We start from the raw sequence: 20,311 nt of genomic DNA, 5'->3' as shown, positions 1-20,311 counted from the left end.
CCGCCGAGCAGGGAGCCCGATGCGGGACTCGATCCTGGGACTCCAGGATCATGACCTGAGCCGAAGGCAGACGCTTAACCATCTGAGCCACCCAGGCGCCCCTTATTTTATTTTTTTAAAGATTTTTATTTATTTATTTGACACAGAGAGAGAGACAACAAGAGAGGGAACACAAGCAGGGGGAGTGGGAGAGGGAGAAGCAGGCTTCCCACGGAGCAGGGAGCCCGATGTGGGGCTCGATCCCAGGACCCCGGGATCATGACCCGAGCCGAAGGCAGACGCTTAACAACTGAGTCACCCAGGCGCCCCTGTTTTTTTTTTTTTAAAGCATTTTTTTTTAAAGGTTTTATTTATTTGAGAGAGAAAGAGAGAGAGAAAGCACGAGAGAGGGGAGGGTCAGAGCCAGAAGCAGACTCCCCACTAAGCAGGGAGCCTGATGCGGGACTTGATCCAGGGACTCCGGGATCATGACCCGAGCCGAAGGCAGACACTTAACCCACTGAGCCACCCAGGCGCCCCCAGGTGGCCGTTTTTGTCCTACCTTACAAATGACATCACATCAGGCTCTTAGGTAGTGCTGACGTAATAGAAACACGACTCGGGGGTCACTTTGCAGAAAAATCTAAGACCTGCTAAATGTTGGAGATATAACAGCTCAGTCCCTAGAGCTTGAGTTAAGAGCCCTTGATTACGCCACACCTCTCCCCACGTTCTCTTTACCGGTGGGGAAACTGAGGCCCAGAGAGGTAAAGAGCCTTGGCCAAGGGTTGTGGACTCAAAGCGAGGCCTCTGGTCTCCCAGCGTGGGCCTCTCCCTTCTCTCCTCGGCCCCCCACTGAGGAGTGAGTTCTGGGCCTCCAAACTGGGATGTTGCTTGATTTACGCCCCATTTTGCCAGGATCTCGCCTGGGCTGCAGGTGCTAAGTGGGACACAGCTGTGGCTGGGAGGCGGGAAGGGAAGCGGGGAGGCCAGCTCCCTAGACAGCCTGGCCCTTGTGGGGGACCCAGTGTGACACCCGAGTGCCCTGCAGTTCTCAGCTCCCACGGTGGGCAGAGGCCGTGGGCAGGGAGCAGGGACCTTCTCAGGCCCGCGAGGGTGGATGGGGTCATGGAAACCCAGGGGAACTCCTTTCTCTGCCGCTCTGACACCTGTTCCTCCTGCTTAAGAAAGGAAGTCTAAGAGATGATGTCAAAGACTAAAATTACCCTGGAAGATGGCAGGTGCGGGGGGTGGGGGGTGGGGGGGAGGTGTGGTGGCCTTGGGGGCAACTCAGGTTCCAGATGAGGGCAGGTGGGGGCAGAGATCCTCCTCCTGGGCGGTGTTGGGTACCCTCTGTCGGCAGGGCTCCCTGTCAGCGCACACGTGCCGTAGGAAGTTGGCACGGACCCAGGGAGGGTATTGTCTCAAGTGTGAATACAACCCCTAAATGAATACTGGAGCACATTCTCGGGCTAAATATAGCCGGGCAAGTGTGCAAGGTGGGCGGGGAGTGATTCGGGGAAAGCCAGGTGCACCCAGGGTAAAGGCACACCCTCTCTCTGAGTTGTCTCTGCTGGCGCTGGGGGCACCAGCCTTACCTGTAGATGGGCCAGGGCCGGGACTCACACAGGGGGGCACCGCACTTTACAGTTTGTAGGAGGCAGAGGCTTGGGCTGGGGGGTGCCCATAGGACAGCCTCAGGAGCCAGCCGGCCTGGGTTCACTCCTGAGCCCGTGTCCTCATCCAGAAAACAGGGACAATAGTACCTACTCCATGGGACAGTTAGCGGTTCGGATTAGTTCCTGACGCTCAGCAAGCATTGCACGGTAGCGAGGGTCGAATGCAGGAGGGTGTGAGGAAGAGCTGAGAGCTCTAATCCTGCTTGGGTTCAAATCTTGGCTCTGCCATTTACAGCTGTGTGGTCTTGGGCAGGTGACCTCTCTTTGGGCTTCAGTGGCCTTCTCTGTAAAATGCAGAGAGAATCCCTCCTCCCAGGGTGAGTATTAACTAAACAAATGTATGGAGAGGTATCTGGCATGGTGCTATCAATATAATAAATCATAGATTAGGAGATTGAATTCTGCCTTCTCTACCCATCAGCTGTGTGACCTTGGGCAAGTCACTTGGCATCTCTGAATTTCTGCTTCCTCATCTGTAAAAGGGGAATAATGATGCTGCTTCCTTTATAGGCCTGTGCCCTTAGCACGGTGACTGGCACAAAGCAGATTCTGAGGATATTGGGCTAAAGCTGGTCCTGCAGGATTGTGATTGTTACTCTATTTTCCAGGTGGAGAAACTGAGGTCCAGAGAGAAAAAACCATCTTGGCAGACCAGTGTGGTCTCCTAGCCCATCTCCAGTCCCACTTCCCCTTGCACCACCAATCTATAGTCTTGGCCGCCTCAGTTTCCCCATTTGGGAAGTGGTCCTTGGGGGCTCATCCCACCTGCTGCTTCTCTTGGCAGGATGTGAAGTACCTGGCCATAAGTGGCTTTCTCTTCCTGCGATTCTTTGCACCTGCCATCCTCACCCCGAAGCTGTTTGACCTCCGGGACCAGCATGCAGATCCCCAGACCAGCCGCTCACTGCTACTGCTTGCCAAGGTGCTGAAAGTGGAGTCTCACATCCTGGGTGTTCTTAGCCTGGGAAAAGCATAGGAACAGAGCTGGAAGGCCAAACTGACAGAAGACCCAAACGACACCCAGAGAAATCTGCCTGAAACACCCATTAGCCTTCCATCTGGACTGTGAAGGCATTCATTCATATGTTCTCTAATTTCGTCTCTTGAAACGAAAACCCTACCCTTCCAGGAGGAAAGTGGGAAGCGGGCTAGTAGTCATTTACACCTTAGTGTGAATTAGACCATCCTTTGCAAAGTGGCCATATTTTGAGGTTCTGATGGGCTTCAAAGTATGCATGATAAGATCAGGCAGTCCTGGGTAGGGGAATTGGGCTCCGGAGGGAACAGAATAAGGGCACTGGGGGTGCATATCTCCATAGGGAGGGGTAGATATTGCTCAAAGCAGGTGCTATGAGTCTTCCCCTTTCATTGAGCACTGATTTGAGAGTTAGGACGCAGGGGCTCTGTTCTGGGTCCACAGACAGCCCTTCCCCTGCAGTGACCTTGGCCCTGGCATCCCTTGCTTCTTTGCTCCAGGCTGTGCAGAGCATCGGAAACCTGGGCCAGCAGCTGGGCCAGGGCAAGGAGCTATGGATGGCCCCCCTCCACCCCTTCCTGCTGCAGAGTATCTCACGTGTGAGACACTTCCTGGACCAGCTGGTGGATGTGGATGAGGAGGAGGGTGAGTCCCTGTGTTCCTGCCACATCTGGCTTGTCACTCTGTGGACCCTCAGGACCTGCCCTTCCCGCGCCCGCCCGCCCCCCCCCAGCATTGAGACTATGGACCTGTGTGGGTCAGCTAGTTAGTCTACTAACATTTCCTGGCCCCTCCTGTGCTAGGTCCCAGATATGAACAGAGCTCAGGCCCTGTCCTCCAGGCTATTCCAGCCAATGTGGAGATGTGTGTGGGTGCTGTTGCATGGTGTGCACGCAATCAAAAAATATCAAGTGCTTGCTAGACAGTGTTCCAGGTGCTGGGGAAACAGCAGTGGACAAGACAGAAGAAATTCCTGCTCTAGTGGAAGTTTTATTCTAGCAGGGACCACAGGCTATAAACAAGACGAGTTAGCAAATAATATAGTATGTTTGGGAGTGATCGTGTAGGGAGAAAAAATAATGGAGGGAAGAGAATGTTGGGGTAGGGGTGGCAGGTTGAATTTTTAGGCCCGAAATGGCCTCACTAGGGTGCTATTAGAGCAAAGACCTGAAGGAGGACAGAGAGCAAGCCATGAAGATCCCAGGGAAGAGTATTCCAGGCTGGGAATAGCATGTGCAAAGGCCCTGAGGTGGGGAATGGGGAGCCACAGGGAGGAGCCAATGTAGAAGAGTGAATGAGGGGGCACAAAGAGAGGTGGGGTCCAGATTGTGTGGGGGCTTCATAGGCAGCTGGGCTTTGATGGGGAGTGAAATGGAGCCTGGGACTGCTTTAAGCAGAAGAGTTGGGGCTAAGTCTGTATTACATTGTAGGGCTCAGGGCATGAGAGAGTTGGGTCCAAGTCACATAGGAGGAACCTGTTGGAATGGGGAGCCCTGGTTGTGGCATGGCAGGGTCCCTGTGGCATTGGGGAGGGACCCCCCAGGGGGGACTAGATCCCAGGTCCTCCCTGGACTGACTTCCTGAGGCAGCCCCCCCGCGCCCCACCCCCACTGGCTGCCTGCACCACTGTCTACAGAGCTTCAGGAGAGGGATGCTGGACGCCTGCTTTGTGCTGCCCATCCCACCTTCAATGATCCACTCCCTAATGGAGGGAGTGGAGCCCGCAGCCGTCCTGTCGTTCACCCTCCTGCCTCTAGGGGGGGCAGAGAGTCATGCTCATCCACAGAGGCCCTGGGCACACCGGCAGGGCACGTTGAGCCTGCATATGAGGGGTTCACTGTCCCCTCTCTCCCCATTTCCCAGAGGCTGGGGGCCCAGCCAGGGCCCTGGTGGCCCCCTCAGTGATTGTTCGTGAAGGTTACCTGCTGAAGCGCAAGGAGGAGCCCGCCAGCCTGGCCACACGCTTTGCCTTCAAGAAGCGTTACTTCTGGCTCAGCGGGGAGACTCTCTCCTACTCCAAGAGTCCTGAGTGGCAGGTGGGCCTCCTGCCCACAGCAGGAGTGGGGTGGGGTAGGGGGTTCCAGCAGTGGCCTCCCTCATTGAGCTGCCTCTCTGTAAGCCGGGGAAAACTGAGGCCCAGGACGGGGCAAGGACTCAACAAGTCCAAAGTCTCAGGCCAGGCTCTGCTCCCACTTTTGGGCCAGTGTGGGCACAGGACAGACACAGGCATCCAGCCCCCCGCCCCACACCATCAGACGTCCTTCAGAATGTGCACTTGTGGTCCGGACCGCCCCCCCCCCCCCCGCCCCCCGGTGTGGACACACACAAGACACACACAATGCTTAGCCGCCCTCCGATGCTCCCACGCAGGCCAATGCCCAAGCGCTATCCTACCACGTAAAATTAGATCTGTTCGCTCAGATGTCCCTGCCTGGAGGGCACACATACCAGGCATTTATTCACTCGGTCATTCATCAAACATTTATTGAGTGCTTACTGTATACCATGCAGTGTTCTACGCACTGGACATACAGCAGTAAACAAGACATAAAATCCCTGTTCTTACGGGGTTGCCACTGAAATCCAGCGGCAACTCAGGCACCTGCTGGTGTGTATGCATTTCTGTGCCTGCACGTCCGTGAATGATAGCTAACACTGGACAGGGTGTGCTTGCTCATTATTCCCACTTTGTCAGCAGAGCATAGAGTCTAGAGTTCCAGTCCCTGGTTTCCAACCCTGGCTCCACTAGCTGAGTGACCTCGGGAGGGTCAAGGATCCCCCTGTGCCTCAGTTTCCTCCTCGGCACATAGACCCGGCCTCAGAAATTGGTGTAAAGTGATAAATGTGGAGTGCTAGAAAGCCCTTCCCATCTGCCATGTCAGGGGTTGCTGTGCTGATGGATGACAGTGATGGACACTGGTGCCCAGGGGAGTCCGCGCTTCTTTCGAGGGTGATGGGGCAGGTCTGGGGGACTCAGTGCTCGAGACAGGGGTCATGCACCCAGATTACAGACACACCCTCAGGGAACATCCCCTGAGGCACGCCTCCAAAGGAAAGCTGCCCCTGGGCCCCACCACCCCGGGCCCCAGCCTGCCCTGCAGCCCACTCTGCAGTGACAGGCCTGTCTCCCAGATGCGCTCCTCCATCCCGGTGTCGCGCATCCGCGCCGTGGAGCGCGTGGACGAGGGCGCCTTCCAGCTGCCGCACGTGATGCAGGTGGTAACGCAGGACCCCACCAGCACGCTGCACACCACTTACCTCCAGTGCAAGGTGAGGCATGGCAAGGATGGGGTGGAGAGCGTCCCTTAGGGTCCCACCCCTGACTGTCCCCCCGCACCCCTGGGCTCCCTGCAGAATGTGAACGAGCTCAACCAGTGGCTGTCGGCTCTGCGCAAGGCCAGTGCCCCCAACCCGGACAAGCTGGCCGCCTGCCACCCCGGTGCCTTCCGCAGCTCGCGCTGGACCTGCTGCCTCCAGGCTGAGCGCTCAGGTGAGGGGGCAGGGTGGGCCCAGGTTCCGTCCTCCCCACCTGTCGATCAGCAGTTGTCCCACCTTCGTCTGGCTGCTGTGCAACCTGGGGCAAGTTACTTAACCTCTGTATGCCTCAGTCTCCTGAAGCGGGAAATGGGGTTGATGACAGTACCTGCCTCCTGGGGTTGTTGGGAGGATTGAGTGAGTTGATATACACAAAGCCCTTAGAACACTGCTGAGCACATAGTGCTCATTACATGTGAGGTATTATTTTTTAAGCACCTACTATGTGCCAAGCATCTAGTGGTACACAGACATCAGGTTTGCTCTGGAGGAAGACAAGTGAAGAACCAGACAATTGTAATACAGTCTTCTAAGTACTAAAATGAGGCTTTTGAGACTCCAGAGCATGCCTCTGACCCAGCCCCAGAGTAGGAGATCAAGGAGGGCTTCCTGGAGGAGGTGCTGTTTAGATGTGACCTAAGAAAAGGAGGCGTTAAGCAACGAAGTTGGAGACAGGGATGGGGTAAGGAAGGGTCGTAGGCAGAGCAAAGAGCACGGGCAAAGGGCTGGAGGTGGCACAGGGGGGGCTGAAGGATTGAAAAGGGTCTGCGTGGCTGGAGGCTGGACTGTGGGAGGAGGCTAGAGGGAGGTGAGGCTACCGTTCTGCTGGGCGGGATGGAGGCAGTGGGGCTTGATGGAAGTAGTAGGTTGGAAGAGGGATTTTAGAGGCAGAAGGGTCGGGGCTTGGGGGCCATCTGCCGTGGGGACTTTTGGAAGGGGCAATGGGAAGCAGTCCTGATGGCGCTGTGTCCCCCTCAGCTGCTGGTTGTAGCCGCACACACTCGGCCGTCACCCTGGGGGACTGGAGCGACCCGCTGGATCCCGACGCTGAGATCCAGATGGTGTATCGGCGGCTGCTCCTGGGGCGGGACCAGCTCAGGTGGGTGCCCCTGCCCAGCCCACTTCCCCCGCGATGACCAGCCAGGCCACCTGCCCAGCATGGCCTCCCATGTTCATTCATTCATTCTTTCCGTCCGCTTCAGCTGAGCTTCCCGGTGCACGGTGTGCAGGCTCAAGCGGGGGACTGGGAGGCGTCCTCAGGCAGGCCCCAGTGCAGAAGTGGGTCTTGGGTCTTTTAATATCCGGGTCCCTTGAGACATGGGTACAGGCCTTGGATGTGTTCCTTTTCCTTCCTGGTGGGCTTCACCCCTATTCAGTGACCGATTTTTTCCAACTCCTTCTAGAGTGGGTTCTGAAGCTGGCCTGCCTGGCTTCGAATTCTGGGCTAGCCACTTACTGGCTGTGTGATCTCGGGCACATTGCTTACCCTCTCTGTACCTCCGTTTCCTCATCGGAAAAATAGGGATAATAACGGTACCTTCCTCATGGGGTTGTCCTGAGTGGTCAAATGAGCTAATACAGGTGAGGCATTTTGTAGATGCCTGGTCACAGCTTTCAATACACGGTAACAGTTATTATGCTGTGCAACCTTAGGCAAGTTACATTACCTCTCTGTGTCTGGACTGTATAACGGATCCAACAGTAAGTACCTCCCTTGGATACATTTTTTGTGATACTTAAATGAGTTAATACATGTGAAGGGTTTATAATAGTGTCTGGCACTCTTAAGTATTTGATGTGATGGTGGTGGTGGTGATGGTGACTAGTGGGAGCCAGTCACGTCTCCTGCAACCAGCAGAGAATCTCTGGGGTGGAGACCAAGATTGGGAATCAGGGACCAACCTGTCTTTCTCCCTTTCAACTTCCAGGATGAAATTCCAGGAGGATCCCAACACAGATTCAAGCCCAGAGGCAGATGCAGAGAAGAGTTCTGGGGACACGGAAGGTAAGGGGCTAAGGAGGTCCCCTTTCTTCGCCGTCTCTGTCCCCTGCCATAACTTGCTGAGCCCACTCCTATGTCCTTCCCCACAACTCTCCCCTTCGCAGTTCACCAGCAGGTGTGGTGAGTGGCGGGACGGAGTGTGTGGGCCCTCAGGGCATAGGGCCAGCCTGGAGCCTGAGAAAGCTGTGGGGTCTGGCTTATGGCAGCCCGCCCTGGCCTGGCTGATCCCCCGTGGCTCCTTGTCTCCCTCACAGGGGCCTGTCCCAATGCCCTGGCCCGGCAGAGAGAGGCAGCCGCCCGCCTGCTGGAGGTGCTCGAAGATCTGGACAGAGCCCATGAAGAGTTCCAGCAGCGGGAGCAGCAGAAGGCAGCCCTGGGCCCCCTTGGGCACTGAGGAGATGCCAGAGCCAGCCTGGAAGGAGGTGGAAGGAGCCAGCGGGCCCTTCTCAGTGCACCCCGGCCCCTTGAGGCTGTCCTATACCTCGTTGATGCTGTAGGGTAGAGGCTTCTGGAGATCTCCTAGTCTCTGTGCCCTAAGTCCAGAACCCCAGGCATAGAAGCCCTCTGGCGGGGGGCTGGCCTTTGTACTGAATGAATCTCAGTCTCTGGGCTGAGGCAGATGGGCGTGGATGGGATAAGGAGTCCGACTCATTCGGCTCAGTGGAAGGTCTCTGCTAAACCAGACTGGCCTCTGCCCACACCGACCAAGCCAGCCTGGTCCTGAGCTGCTGGATACAGCTGTACGTGAATTCCCGATACCCACGTGGCCTTGTTGCCCCAGACAGGCACTAAAGAGGCTCAGCCCTTCCTGTTTTCATGTCTGCCAATCCGTGTAACCTTACTGATCCTCCTGAACCCTGCCTTGGCTGAGAGTCCTAACCACAAGCTTCCAGAATCAGGTTCCCTCGGGAATAACGGAGGCTTGGACCCCAGTGTGCCAGACTCAGATCCTTGGATCCTGGGAGACCTTGGGCTAGGTTCTGATCCCCTCTTTGAGCCTCAGTTCATGCTGTATAAAATAAGGAGGGAGTGTCTAGATGTGTGGTTGTCAAACTGGGTTCCACGGGGCTGGCTTGGGAGCCAGGGAGGGGTTTCTTAGACTGTGGTCCAAAACTCACCCCCTAGGTTGTCTGCTAGAAATTCAGATTGTTGGACCCCACCCAGATTTACTAAATCAGAATCTGAGGGAGTGTGGGCACAGGGATCAGGATTTTTAACAAGATTCCCCGGTGATATGGTCGAACACAGGATTTGATGATCATGGGGCTGGGCAATTATGTATAGTAAGGTTTGAAGTGAGATTTTGTTTGAGAATGAATCATAGAGGGTAAAATATTTGGGAACACCCAACTGGCAGAACTGGAAGGGCCTCCAAGGACTCATTTCTGGTTTCGTGTGACTAGAGTGTGGGACAAAAACCAAAGCATATCTGGAGATGAGGGGGATCCGGAAAGATGCGGCGCTATCCCAAGTGTGGCCAGCAGGGGTCGCCTGGAGCCACAGCATCCGCCACAGCCACCCAGCATCCTGGGATGCTGCCGAGCGGATGGGAAGCTTGTTGCAGATCCTGGGATCTGTCCCTAGACAGAACCGGGCCCTCCTGCCGTAGGGCAGGGGCTGGGGCTCGAGGAGCCAGTCACGGTGTATCCCAGCTCCTCCAGGTTTTCCCGTTGGCTCTCAGCTCCCAGCCCAAGTCCCTCATTCCCAGTACTGTGACGGGCAGCAGCTGTGTGCATTGTCTTGTGCCTTGCTTGAGAACAGCACCTTCAGCCCTGCCCTCTTGGGGACTAGGGTTGGGAGGGTCTGCCTCTGTCACCTTCACACTCCCTGCGTACCCCAAGACAAGAGAATTATGGGGACCCTCAATCTCCTGCTGCCCAAGGCTGAGAGGGGCAATGGTCCTGGGGTCATCATTTTGTTGTAAGCTCCCCGATGGGGTGGGCCAGAGTCCCCCAGGAACAGAGCCACCCACCCCCCCACCCCTCTTGGCAGGAAAAGACTGAGTGAGGAGGAGAAAGACCATTTATTTCTCCACCCACAGTGGGACTGGTAGGTTTTCAAAAGAGCAATTGCTTGCGTCCCTTTAAATCTTGGCTGACTTCCACCGTGGCAGCCAATCAACAGAGGCGGAGCTGGTGAGTTGCCTGGGCAACAGGCCCCTGGTTGGCCAAGACCATCAGCCACCCCACTGCCCACTCCCAAGGAAAGGGAAATGGACTCTTTGCTGTCCGGTCTGCTTTTTAGACCTGCTGGCCTAAGCTAGGCCTCCTCATCTTGCTCCTGAAGCCAGAAGCTTCAGCCTTTGGATCTTGATGTTTGGGAGTGATTTGGTGGAGAGGATGGGGTGGGGAGGAAAGGAGAACAGTGCTTTATCTGGGACAGACATAAGGCCTGGGGATGGGAGGGGAGAAGGACGTCAGAGTCCCAGAAGGATGAAGAGACACAAGCACAAAATAAGATCCCGCTGGTCCCCCTCTCTCTGGCCTGCCCCTTTGCTAACCTGCTGACTAATCTGGGGCTTCTACCCCATGGGCCCACAACTGCCCATCAGGGGGTGGCAGAGATGGGTGACAGAGATGGGGGGGGAGGCTAAGCTTCCCAAGGGCCCTTTTCCCCCTCGAAGCCCCAGCAGGGCCCCAGGTGTTTGACCTGAATCCCATCTGCAGACAAGCTGTACGGATATGATAGAGACACAGATGGGAATCCATATGGGGTATCACAGGGGTCTTCTGTCTCTTCCCCCCCAGTCTGGGGTTAAGTAGAGGCACGTGGGTGTGCGTGCATGTGTTCAACAGGACACGTGTGTTTGCATGAGGGGGTGGGGCTCTGTCTTTTTGGTAGGGAGGTTGCTGTGGTTCCTGGTACTCTCTCTGCCACCCTCTCGGGAAGCTACAAGTCGGAGCCGGCTGGCCTGCCATCCTCCCAGCATATTCCAACTACCTCCAGCCACATCTCCAGAAAGCTTCTGGCTCCTTCTGCAGGCTCCTCCCCAGCCCTGAACCTGGGCCACCAGGACACACCTGGCGGAGGGAGGCAAGTGCCGGACCAGGGGGCCAAGCAGGAGGGAAGGTGGGCAGCCTCTGGCCTCAGGCCTTGGCTGCAGCCTCGGACACGCCCTGGGCTGTGAGCTCGGCCAGCACGTTGTCTAGGTAGCTAGCGTCCGGGTAGCCGTGGCCTGTGAGGTTGGACCCAAACTCGGTCTTGTGGTGGATCTCGTTCCACACCACAGTGTCCGACTCTCCCGTGGTGTTGGACGTGCCGATGGTGAAGATGAGTCTCCGCTCCCAGGCGGTGATGAGCAGCCTCAGCACCTGGCGGGTAGGCACCAGGACAGGCGCGGGGGTGAGGGGAGGGCCCGGGCAGCCCCGCCCTGTGGCTGGAGCCCCCTCCTCCCCCAGCCCAGCCTCCCTCCCTCCCTGGCCACACTGTGCTTTCTAAGCCTGCAACATTACCAGTGGCCGCCCAGCATGACCACTTCCCTAGATGGACTCCCAGTAAGAGCTCTTTCCAGGTTATCTGCCTGTTTCATCTGGGTCTCAAATTGAAGGCCCTCAGCTGTGTCTGGTTTACTAAATAGCCATTTTGTGACTTCTTTGGCAATGTTCAAAAACCTGGAGATTTTACATGAAAATCAGGAGATCCGGCTTCTCTTGAAAAACAGGAAGTGAAGCCGACAATCCGGAGTGTGGTGGAGAAGAGCTTGGACTGCTTGGGTTGAAATCTAGGCTCTCCCACTTACTAGCTGTGTGACCTTGGGAAAGTCACTTGCCCTGTCTGAGGCTTCTGTAAAATGGGGTCAAGACCTTGACCTCACCAAGCTGGAAATGAGATGGGGGGTGTGAAGCAACTGTCAGGGCTGGACTCGCACTAGGAGGTAGTGGTCGATGCTGGTGCAGGGAGGAAACAGGGATTGGGGGTGAGGGGGACCCTGGCCAGCTCCCCCACCTCTGCACCCTCAGAGCACCCACCTTCCGGCCCTTCTCATTGTTGGGCAGATAGCAGTGGCGCGGGAAGCCTCTTGCGGTGAACTTCTTGCCTGGGTTGGGGTGCTCGGGGCCCTGTGGGGAGGGGAGCAGGTGCTTGAACCATGGACAGGTGTGGGGGGGGCCTCTGCAGGGTTCAGAGGAGTTGAGGCCAGAGGGGCGGGAAGGGGGGGGGCTCACCTGGATGCCTGTGGGGATGTCGTAGACAATGCGGATGGTCTGGGTGTCAGCGAAGCCCGGCAGCGAGTGGGGGATGAGGTGGAACTCCATCTTCCCGGGCGGCTGAGTGCCCGTCTTCTCTCCATAGATGGCCTTACAGGTGGGGCACTGCAGGCTGCCATCCTGGGGCGGGGGGAGGCTGGCGGTGAGGCCCCCAGGTATCCCGGCCCCGCCCCTCCGCCTGCGCCCCACCCACTGGCTCCACCCACTGGCCCGCGCGGCCCACCTTGTTGCCATTGGAGTACATGGCCACGAGGCACAGCAGGTGGTACATGTGGCCGCAGCGGCCCAGGCGGCCCACAAGCTCGGGCCGCACGCCCTTGTGCCGAAGCACGCCCTCGTAACCGGATGCTGTGACCAGGCGCTCCATGCAGATGGTGCAGTCCTGTGGGCGGGGGCACAGAAGGGACACTGAGGACTGGCCAGGGCAGGACACCCTCAGGTCAGCGCTGCCCCTGGGAGGCCCCCAAGGGTGGAAGATTGCCCCAGCCTCCGGTACCCATTTGGCAAAGGGAGAGGACACTCCCATATACTGAATGCAGATACATGGCAGAGGAAGACAGGGCTCCCTGGCACCCCCCTCCAGAGGGATTAAAGGCTTAACTATAGAAAGCAAAACTTAAACATGGGGTGGAAAATACGGGTGAAAATAAGATACGAAAACTGTCACTCATCAGGAGACTGAGAAACGTGATTCTATTAAACCTGTTTATCAGAAGACATTGCATAAAAGAGAAAAGGCGTTGGGGCGCCTGGGTGGCTCAGTCGGTTAAGCGACTGCCTTCCGCTCGGGTCATGATCCCAGGGTTCTGGGATCGAGCCCCACATCGGGCTCCTGGCTCAGTGGGGAGTCTGCTTCTTCCTCTCCCTCTGCCTGTCCCCCTGCTCATGATCTCTCTCTCTCTGTATCTCTGTCTCAATGAATAAATAAAATCTTTAAAAAGAGAGAGAGAGAAAAGGTGAACCCCCAAACTGGGAGGAGAGACTGTGACACACAGAAACACGGGAGAGGGTGTAGAGGATGGGAGGTCAGGGGCTGGGGAAGCCAGGTTGCCCCCTCTGCCCAGGCCAGGACCCTCCCGCGGGGGCTCACCTCATCGGGCGGGTTCTTCACCTTCTGCATGTACCTTCGGACCACATCCTCGGGGTTCTTACCTGCAAGGACACAGCGGGGTAGGCTCGAGGGTGCCTAGAATCTCCCCCTGAGGGCTTGGCTCAGGATGGGGTCAGGGGTCAGGGAGGGGTTGGCAGGAGTCACCTTTCAGCGGTGGCTGCAATCAGAGTTGGTGGCAGAGGGGGTCGGGGGGAAGGGAGCTGAGAGCAGGAGATGGAGGTGGAGTTCTAAGTCCTAAGAACAAATTGGAGGTTGGGGTCCGAGGAGTTGGGGTCAAGAGTTAGGTTAGTGGGGTCAGGGTCGGCGCGGAAGGCGTACTCTTCTTGAGGTGCTTCTTCTTGGTCTTGCGGCACAGCCCGGGCACGCCGGGCACGGGCTTGACGTCGCTCTTGCTCACGGGCGGCGGGTGCAGGATGGGCTTGGGGGCCCGCGTCAGGCACACGGGCAGGCCCGCCGCACACAGCAGGATCCCGGTCATCCCTGGGGAGAGGGCGGGGCCGTCAGGGGGCGTGGCGCCCACCTGGTCCCCGCCCTCCCTAGTGGCAGGGTCCAGCGGTAGGGGCGTTTCCTCTGGGCCCCGCCCACCAGACCGCCAGGGGGCGGAGTCACAGGGCGGACAGGTGGGGCCGCCTCCTCGTGGGCCCCGCCCTTCTGTCCCTCCAGGGCTGGATCTCACCTGCTAGGGCCGGATGGACCGGCCCGGTACCGTTCAAGTTCTTCACCGGGAGCGCGGGGACCCTGAGGGGAGAAAAGAGGCCGCAGCTGGACTGTAGCCCCACACACCAGAAGATCAGGGGATCCTGGTTTGCATTCTGACTCCTGGGCATACTCTGACTTCTTTGTGCCTGTCCCCGTCATTTAGAATGATCACCAGGGATATAGACACCCTTCTATTATGGGGCGGGGTGTGATTGGGATCTCTGCCCCAGTTATAATGTAATGGATCCCTAGACTTACTCCTTTCTTCCCCACTCCTCAGCTCGCCTCCCTTGCAAGAGCTTGGGGTCCAACAGTTCCCTTCTACTGGCCACTGTGCCTGAAACCCAACTGTGAGTGATGATGTAGCCATTCCAACATTTCTCCCCATAAAAGGTTCTGGGAAAGAGGCATTCGGGGATCAAATAAGTTATGAAACACTTCACTGTCTCCTTGAAAATTCACAACATATATGAGCACATTGAAGGCTCTGATAAGTCCTGCATAAAGAAATGTGATTAGGAATGATAAATCCAGGTTTTCCAAAGACATTTTACGATGAACATGTTTTTCCCCTCTCGAAGATCTACTGATGTCAGTTCCTATAATTGAGGCATTGCCCCTCTTCAAATGAAGAGGCCTTAGGAAACCATAGCCTGCTTCCCCTCTTTGCCCGCCCCCACCAAAGAGCTCTGGCTTTTGAAATCAGCCAGAGCTGCCCTCATATCTCAGCTCAAGCACTAACTGGCTGGGTGTCACATAGCACAGTACCTCTCATAAGCCCGCCTCCCACCTGTAAAATGGCACCGTCCTTATGTTTGCTGTGAGGAGTCCATGAAATTCTGCACATCAAGGGTCCAGAAGAATTCCTGGCACCTAATAAAGACTTGAAAGGCAGTACCCATCACCAACACCCCACTGATGCGTAAGCCTGGCTGAGCAGTTTCACCTCTCTGCACCTCAGCCCACTGAGTCACAGTGTATCTTCCCTTCCCCTTGGAGAGGAAACCATCAAAGTATTGCAGTGACAAGCTTGGGCAAGTCACTGAACCTCTGTGACCCTCTGTTTCCTCATCTGTAGAATGGGGATAGTCATACCTCACCCCCAGGGCTGCTGGGAGGGCGGAATGAGAAGGGTTGCGGCAATCTGCATACCGTGCCCATCTGAGGCTTCACAACTTCAGCGCTGGGTTACATAAGTGAACTGTGGTCTGGCTGCTGAAGCGCTGGATGGATAAGTCTCAATGAAGACGTGCGTTCTCAAAGCCAGGGGAGCCAGAGGGGCTTGGGAGACGTGCCAGGAGGGTGTGCAGGAAGGGATGGGGGCAGGGACAGCTGGGGAAGTTGCTGCTACCACCCCCTTTGCCTTCCTGCTAAGGTCTGAGCCTGGCCAGGGCTGCCCGGTCACTGGCCCCTGGCAGGCACAGTCGATCGCGGGCAGCCGGCTGGAAGCATCTTTAAGCAAATGGTATGCTTGGCAGGCTTGGGCGCAGCTGCGGTGGATCCAGAAACACACACACACTCCTGGGGAATAGGCACTCTATTTCCAAGCACACATATACAAGTGTTACACATGACACACATACAAGTACACACACCACACATACAAGTACACAGATACACACACATAACATGGAGAACACTGCACGAACAGGTACCTCCCCCCCCCACACACACATCCCAGGAAGCTCCTTCCCCAGACACAGACACAGAATACATGTGCGTGGGGAACACAAAGCCACAAACATTTGCACGCAGACCCACAAACACACCAACACACTAGGGAACACTTACCATGCACACATATATCCAAAGACACACACAGACGGATCTCAGGGAACACACCCCTCGCAAACATGCACGGATTCAGATGCACACACACACTCCTGCATGGTAAACACTACACGTGGAGGCGCACCCATGCACACGCCGTGAGGGCATGCCATCAGACAAGAGAAGCCAGCGCCTGCAGCCACACTGCACATGGGACACGTGCAGACCCACAGACACACAGCTGCTTGGCTGGGAGGCCCACACTTTGCACAGAGTCCTATGCACCCATCACCGCACACAGCCTCTCCACTCTGCCTGCTCAGCAACACAGACTTAATCTGGGTCCCCTGCAGCACTCCTCCCAGAGCCTTCTGAGGGTGTGGAGAGTGTCTGGAGCAGAGTCGGGGTCATTGAACACTTTGGTGGCCTGAACCACTGAACACAGCCCCGGAGGGGGCTGCTATTGGCGGGCAGGTACCATGGGACTCCCAGCACCTGGTCAGTTGAGGTGTGTGTGTGCAGAAAGGTGCTGTGCCTCAATTTCCCCATCTGTAATGGGGATAAAGCCTTGTGAGGGTTCAGTGAGTTAAAACATGCAAAGCTCATAGTTTGGTGCAGGGGTGTGAGTGGAGAAGGATTTCCTCCTTCTAGCAGCCTGCTGGGACCCAAGAGATGGGGCTGAGTTTCCATCTGACCCTCTTGGGGCCTGTCATAATCCTCCAGGACCTTCCTGCAGGGTATCACCTAATCTCACCCCTTCCCCTACTCTTACGGGAAAGCAAAGGGGCATGTACCTCAAGTTTCTCCTCTTCCCTGTCCTGTCCTTCGAAAGAGTTCTAGTGTAGGCACAACACTAAGGACCTCAATATGTCCAGGTCTCCCCTACCTCCTTTCTTCTTTTGTCTCATAAAAAAAAAAAAAAATCCTTCCTCTTCTCCAGGGCTATCTGTAAATGGATGGCAAGAACAATATTTAGTATGCAAACCACTACTCCTTGTCTCCTACCTGTGGCAGACATCACTAATCCATCACAGCACTCTCAAGCTGAGCAGAATCTTCAGCACAGCCTCTGCTAATCAGTGAGGACAGTTCACTACCCCAGGTCTATCTGATGTCCAGCATCTGGTCCAGCTCATGACCTTGGTCTTGCTGAGTCTTTGGCCTGGGATTTAGGCAGGGGGGCACCTCAGAAAGGGAAGGTTTCTAAATCTCGGCTGCCCTACAATGTCTGGCAACGCTTAAAAACCACAGAGCCCGATTTACAAAAATTTGTCTTGCTCCTGGGAAGGTTGTGGATAGGGTGTGACAGTGGGGCTGGTTTTTATTTACTCATCATGAGCTAGGGAACAGTGTGAAGGCAGCCCCCAGCCTCTCTGAATCTGCAGGCCCCCTGAGAGAACCCAGGGTGACAGGTTTCCCACGATGCCCGAGCGTGGGAGCCACCCGGGGCCCCCTTTTGATGTGGGACGCACTGTTTCCTCCGAGTCAGCGAGCACATCCTCCTGCCCTGGACAAGAGTTTGCTGCCCGCAGGCCTCCCGGAAGGGGGGCCGGTCTGCACTCTCTGCTCCACCCTCTTGGGGCCCAGCCTGACAAAGGGTAGTAGGAAGCCATCAGGCCCCCTTGAGATCTGCTCTGCCCAGAAGACAGGCCTGGCCACCCCAAGGTGGAGATGGGTCCCACTGCCACGCTGGTTTTCTTGCTGTCTTTCCCACCTCTGCATCAGGTCCTGTTCTTCCTCTGCCCTCAACCCTGCACAGATCCTACCTTGCTCAGAGTAAAAGCCAACCTCCTTACCCTATGTGAGATAGCCAATACCTACCCCTTGAACTCTGTTTCCCCTGTGGTCACCCCTCACCCATTCTACCCCAGCCTCCCTGTTCTTCGTGTTGTTCCTCGAACACACCAGCCACATTCCCACCCCAGGGCCTTTGCTCTTGCTGATCTCTCTCTCCCGGAATGCTCTTCCCCCGATATCCTCACGCCTTGGTCCCTCACTTAACACAGATTTATGCTCAAATGTCACCTTATCAGAGACCTTCCCTACCATTTTACTCCAGAGAAATCTCTGTCTTTGCATTACCTTATTGACTGATTGATTGTCCTAGCACTAACCATGACCTGATTATAAAGTCTTTGGTCTGACCAGGCCCTCCCTGCCTCTGTGACCTCATCTCCTACCCATTCCATCTCTCTTCTCTGGACACATCTGCTGTGGCTCTAACCCACGGAGCATAGTCCCCTGTCAAGGCCTTTGCACCTGCTGTGCCCTCTGCCCCAAGGCTTTCCCCCCAGATGCTGAATGGCTCTCCTAGTTCACCTCCTCAGAGAGACTTTCCTTGACCACCTGACTTCAACCCTAGTATACAGCACATAGCAGGTGTTTGATAAACACTTGTTGCATGAAGAAAGGGAGGCTGAATTTGGTGGGAACATTCTGAGCAGGTGACTCATGAGCACATGCTCAGGTGCATTCTCCCCATGGGTTCTCTGCACATATTTGAAGTGAGCCTTGAAGCAGGTGTCCCAGAGAAACACCATCTGCAGCCTCTAGTCCCCTGGAGCTTCTCTGCCGGTACTCACACTCAGGTGGCATCCTGCCCAACAGCCAAAGCAAACATCCCCTGAGAAGTTCCCAGAAATCCTCCACATCCCACTTGGGGCAGAGGTTTCATGGTTAGGTTTTGGGGAACCTGGGCATTGCACAGAAATTGTCTTAGTGAATGTGCCACACAGAGACAGACAGTGGGGTGTTCTCCCTGGTCAAAAATTCCAGGTACTCACTATGGGTCCGATGCTGTTGTCCTGCTTCACTCCCTCATCTAATCGTACCCCAAAGTCTGTGATATCCATCTACAGAGAGTGAAAAACTCCGGCCCAGAGAGCTGAAGTAATTTGCCAGTGGCAGAGCCAGGATTCCAGCCCAGGCTGTCAGACTCCAGAGTCTGTGCTCTTAGCCATATGACAGAACCAAGTTCCCTCACCATGGCTTAGCGGCCCAGGCAGGAGGCTCTGTCTTAGAGAAAAACCCCCGGGATTAGTCTGGGAAAGAGGGGTGGGGTGTTTAGGTTTCCTCCTTGCCAAGGAAGAGCAGAGATGCTTCATATCTATGCTGGTTGGAAGGCAGTGCTCAAAGGCAGGGTGAGATAATGTGAGATTTTCCTAGCTGCTGTTCCTCACACTGTTCCCTGCCTTTTTCCTGCCTGGGCACCTCTGCCACACTGTTCCTCCTGCCTGTCCCTACTGTCTATTCCCAATTCACATCTGTTCTTTGAAGACAGGTTCAAAGGCCACTGTCTTCCTGAGGTCTTTTCTGATCTACCTCAAGTGGATTCATAGCCACCCCCTTTTAATTCCCAAGGGACCATGTTTCTCTCTCTCTCTCTCTCTCTCTCTCTCTCTTTTTAGGATACAGACATTTTATCTTGCTTTCTGGTTTTATGGTTCCACTTCTATCTCTTGCGCCAGGTTGTGAGCTTCTAGAAATGTGTCTGAACCAGCCCTGGGGCCCTAGGATTGCAGATGAAACTCCATGCAAATGGGTTCTCTAGAAGTACTGAATGGAAGAGTTGAACCAAAGGAGAAATTGGCCTGCTAGCTCTGTGGTCCCTTCAGAGAACCCATAATGCCCTTAGAAACAGCAGTTCTAACACCAACATCCCCCGCGAGACAAGGTTGAGGCAGGGATGGCAGATACATGGCGTGTGTAGTACTCTTACCAATCCTGCACCCGTGGCAGGCATCACCAATCGATCTCAGCACTCCTTTCTACTAAGCCAAAATGCAACTTCAGACTCCTCCTCAAGAATGCTCCTGGAAGACGTAACCTTTCAAGCAGAGATGGTGCATGAGATGAAATCTGTTTGTCATTTGTTTTATGGATGATGGGACTGAGGCCAAGAGAAGGGAAGTGACTTCACTAAGGTCACCCAGCTGGTTAGTGGTGCACCTGGCACTGGTTCCTGGAGCTTCTGAGTCAGAGGCCAGGGCTGACCCCACCAGGCGGATCTGTGGGGCCATCTGGAGTTGAGCAAGCTTTCTGAGCCCACCGGACCCTACAGGTGGGCTGAAGTTCTTGACCTGGACCCTGGAGCTGGCTCAGGCCCAGGTAGGCTGCATGAGCAGCTATACGAGTGGACCCATGTGCCTGCTCTGGCTAACCCTCTCTCTATCCCAGGCATAAAGGGGAATTCAGGACCCCAGGGAAGAAGGAAGCCACATGGACATTCCCTTTAGGCCAACTGTGTTTCCATCCCTCTGCCCACATCTGGCCTCCCTGTCTGCCCCCTGCCGCCACACCCTGGATAGACGCCAGGCATGTCCCATTTTCGGTGATGGTTTCCAGATCCCCTGATTGGCCTCAGGGGCTGTCAGGACACCTGGTACTTCAAAAGAGTTCTAGTGTAGGCACAACTCTAAGGACCTCAATATGTCTAGGTCTCCCCTACCTCCTTTCTTCCTTTGTCTCATAAAAAAAAAAAAAAATCCTTCCTCTTCTCCAGGGCTATCTGTAAATGGATGGCAAGAACAATATTGAGTATGCAAACCACTACTCCTTGTCTCCTACCTGTGGCAG

At 55.7% G+C, this 20,311-nt stretch overlaps 2 protein-coding genes across 3 annotated transcripts in view; one reads left to right on the top strand and one right to left on the bottom strand.

Annotated features, from left to right (window-relative positions):
- The window catches only part of RASAL1 (RAS protein activator like 1), a 33,514-nt gene extending 24,531 nt beyond the window's left edge, over positions 1–8,983 (top strand). For both annotated transcript variants that reach the window (XM_045887599.3, XM_064578412.1), the window contains exons 15-22: positions 2,443–2,580; positions 3,135–3,279; positions 4,498–4,670; positions 5,767–5,904; positions 5,989–6,124; positions 6,928–7,048; positions 7,878–7,954; positions 8,206–8,983. In XM_045887599.3, the coding sequence (XP_045743555.1) occupies positions 2,443–2,580; positions 3,135–3,279; positions 4,498–4,670; positions 5,767–5,904; positions 5,989–6,124; positions 6,928–7,048; positions 7,878–7,954; positions 8,206–8,345 (1,068 nt within the window). In that variant the 3' untranslated portion in view covers positions 8,346–8,983. The remainder of the gene's footprint in view (positions 1–2,442; positions 2,581–3,134; positions 3,280–4,497; positions 4,671–5,766; positions 5,905–5,988; positions 6,125–6,927; positions 7,049–7,877; positions 7,955–8,205) is intronic.
- Positions 8,984–9,940: 957 nt separating this feature from the next.
- The window catches only part of DTX1 (deltex E3 ubiquitin ligase 1), a 35,654-nt gene continuing 25,283 nt past the window's right edge, over positions 9,941–20,311 (bottom strand). Inside the window, exons 4-10 of the mRNA XM_045887600.3 lie at positions 13,944–14,005; positions 13,586–13,747; positions 13,247–13,308; positions 12,380–12,538; positions 12,115–12,276; positions 11,920–12,009; positions 9,941–11,262 (exon numbers count right to left, since the gene is read on the bottom strand). Of these exons, the coding sequence (XP_045743556.1) occupies positions 11,038–11,262; positions 11,920–12,009; positions 12,115–12,276; positions 12,380–12,538; positions 13,247–13,308; positions 13,586–13,747; positions 13,944–14,005 (922 nt within the window). The 3' untranslated portion in view covers positions 9,941–11,037. The remainder of the gene's footprint in view (positions 11,263–11,919; positions 12,010–12,114; positions 12,277–12,379; positions 12,539–13,246; positions 13,309–13,585; positions 13,748–13,943; positions 14,006–20,311) is intronic.

Source organism: Mirounga angustirostris, unplaced genomic scaffold, assembly GCF_029215605.1.
Source record: "Mirounga angustirostris isolate CCGP_5_RB_7025 unplaced genomic scaffold, mMirAng1.0.hap1 SCAF_14, whole genome shotgun sequence".
Lineage (NCBI taxonomy): Eukaryota > Metazoa > Chordata > Mammalia > Carnivora > Phocidae > Mirounga > Mirounga angustirostris.
This window is presented reverse-complemented; position numbering and strand designations above follow the sequence as displayed.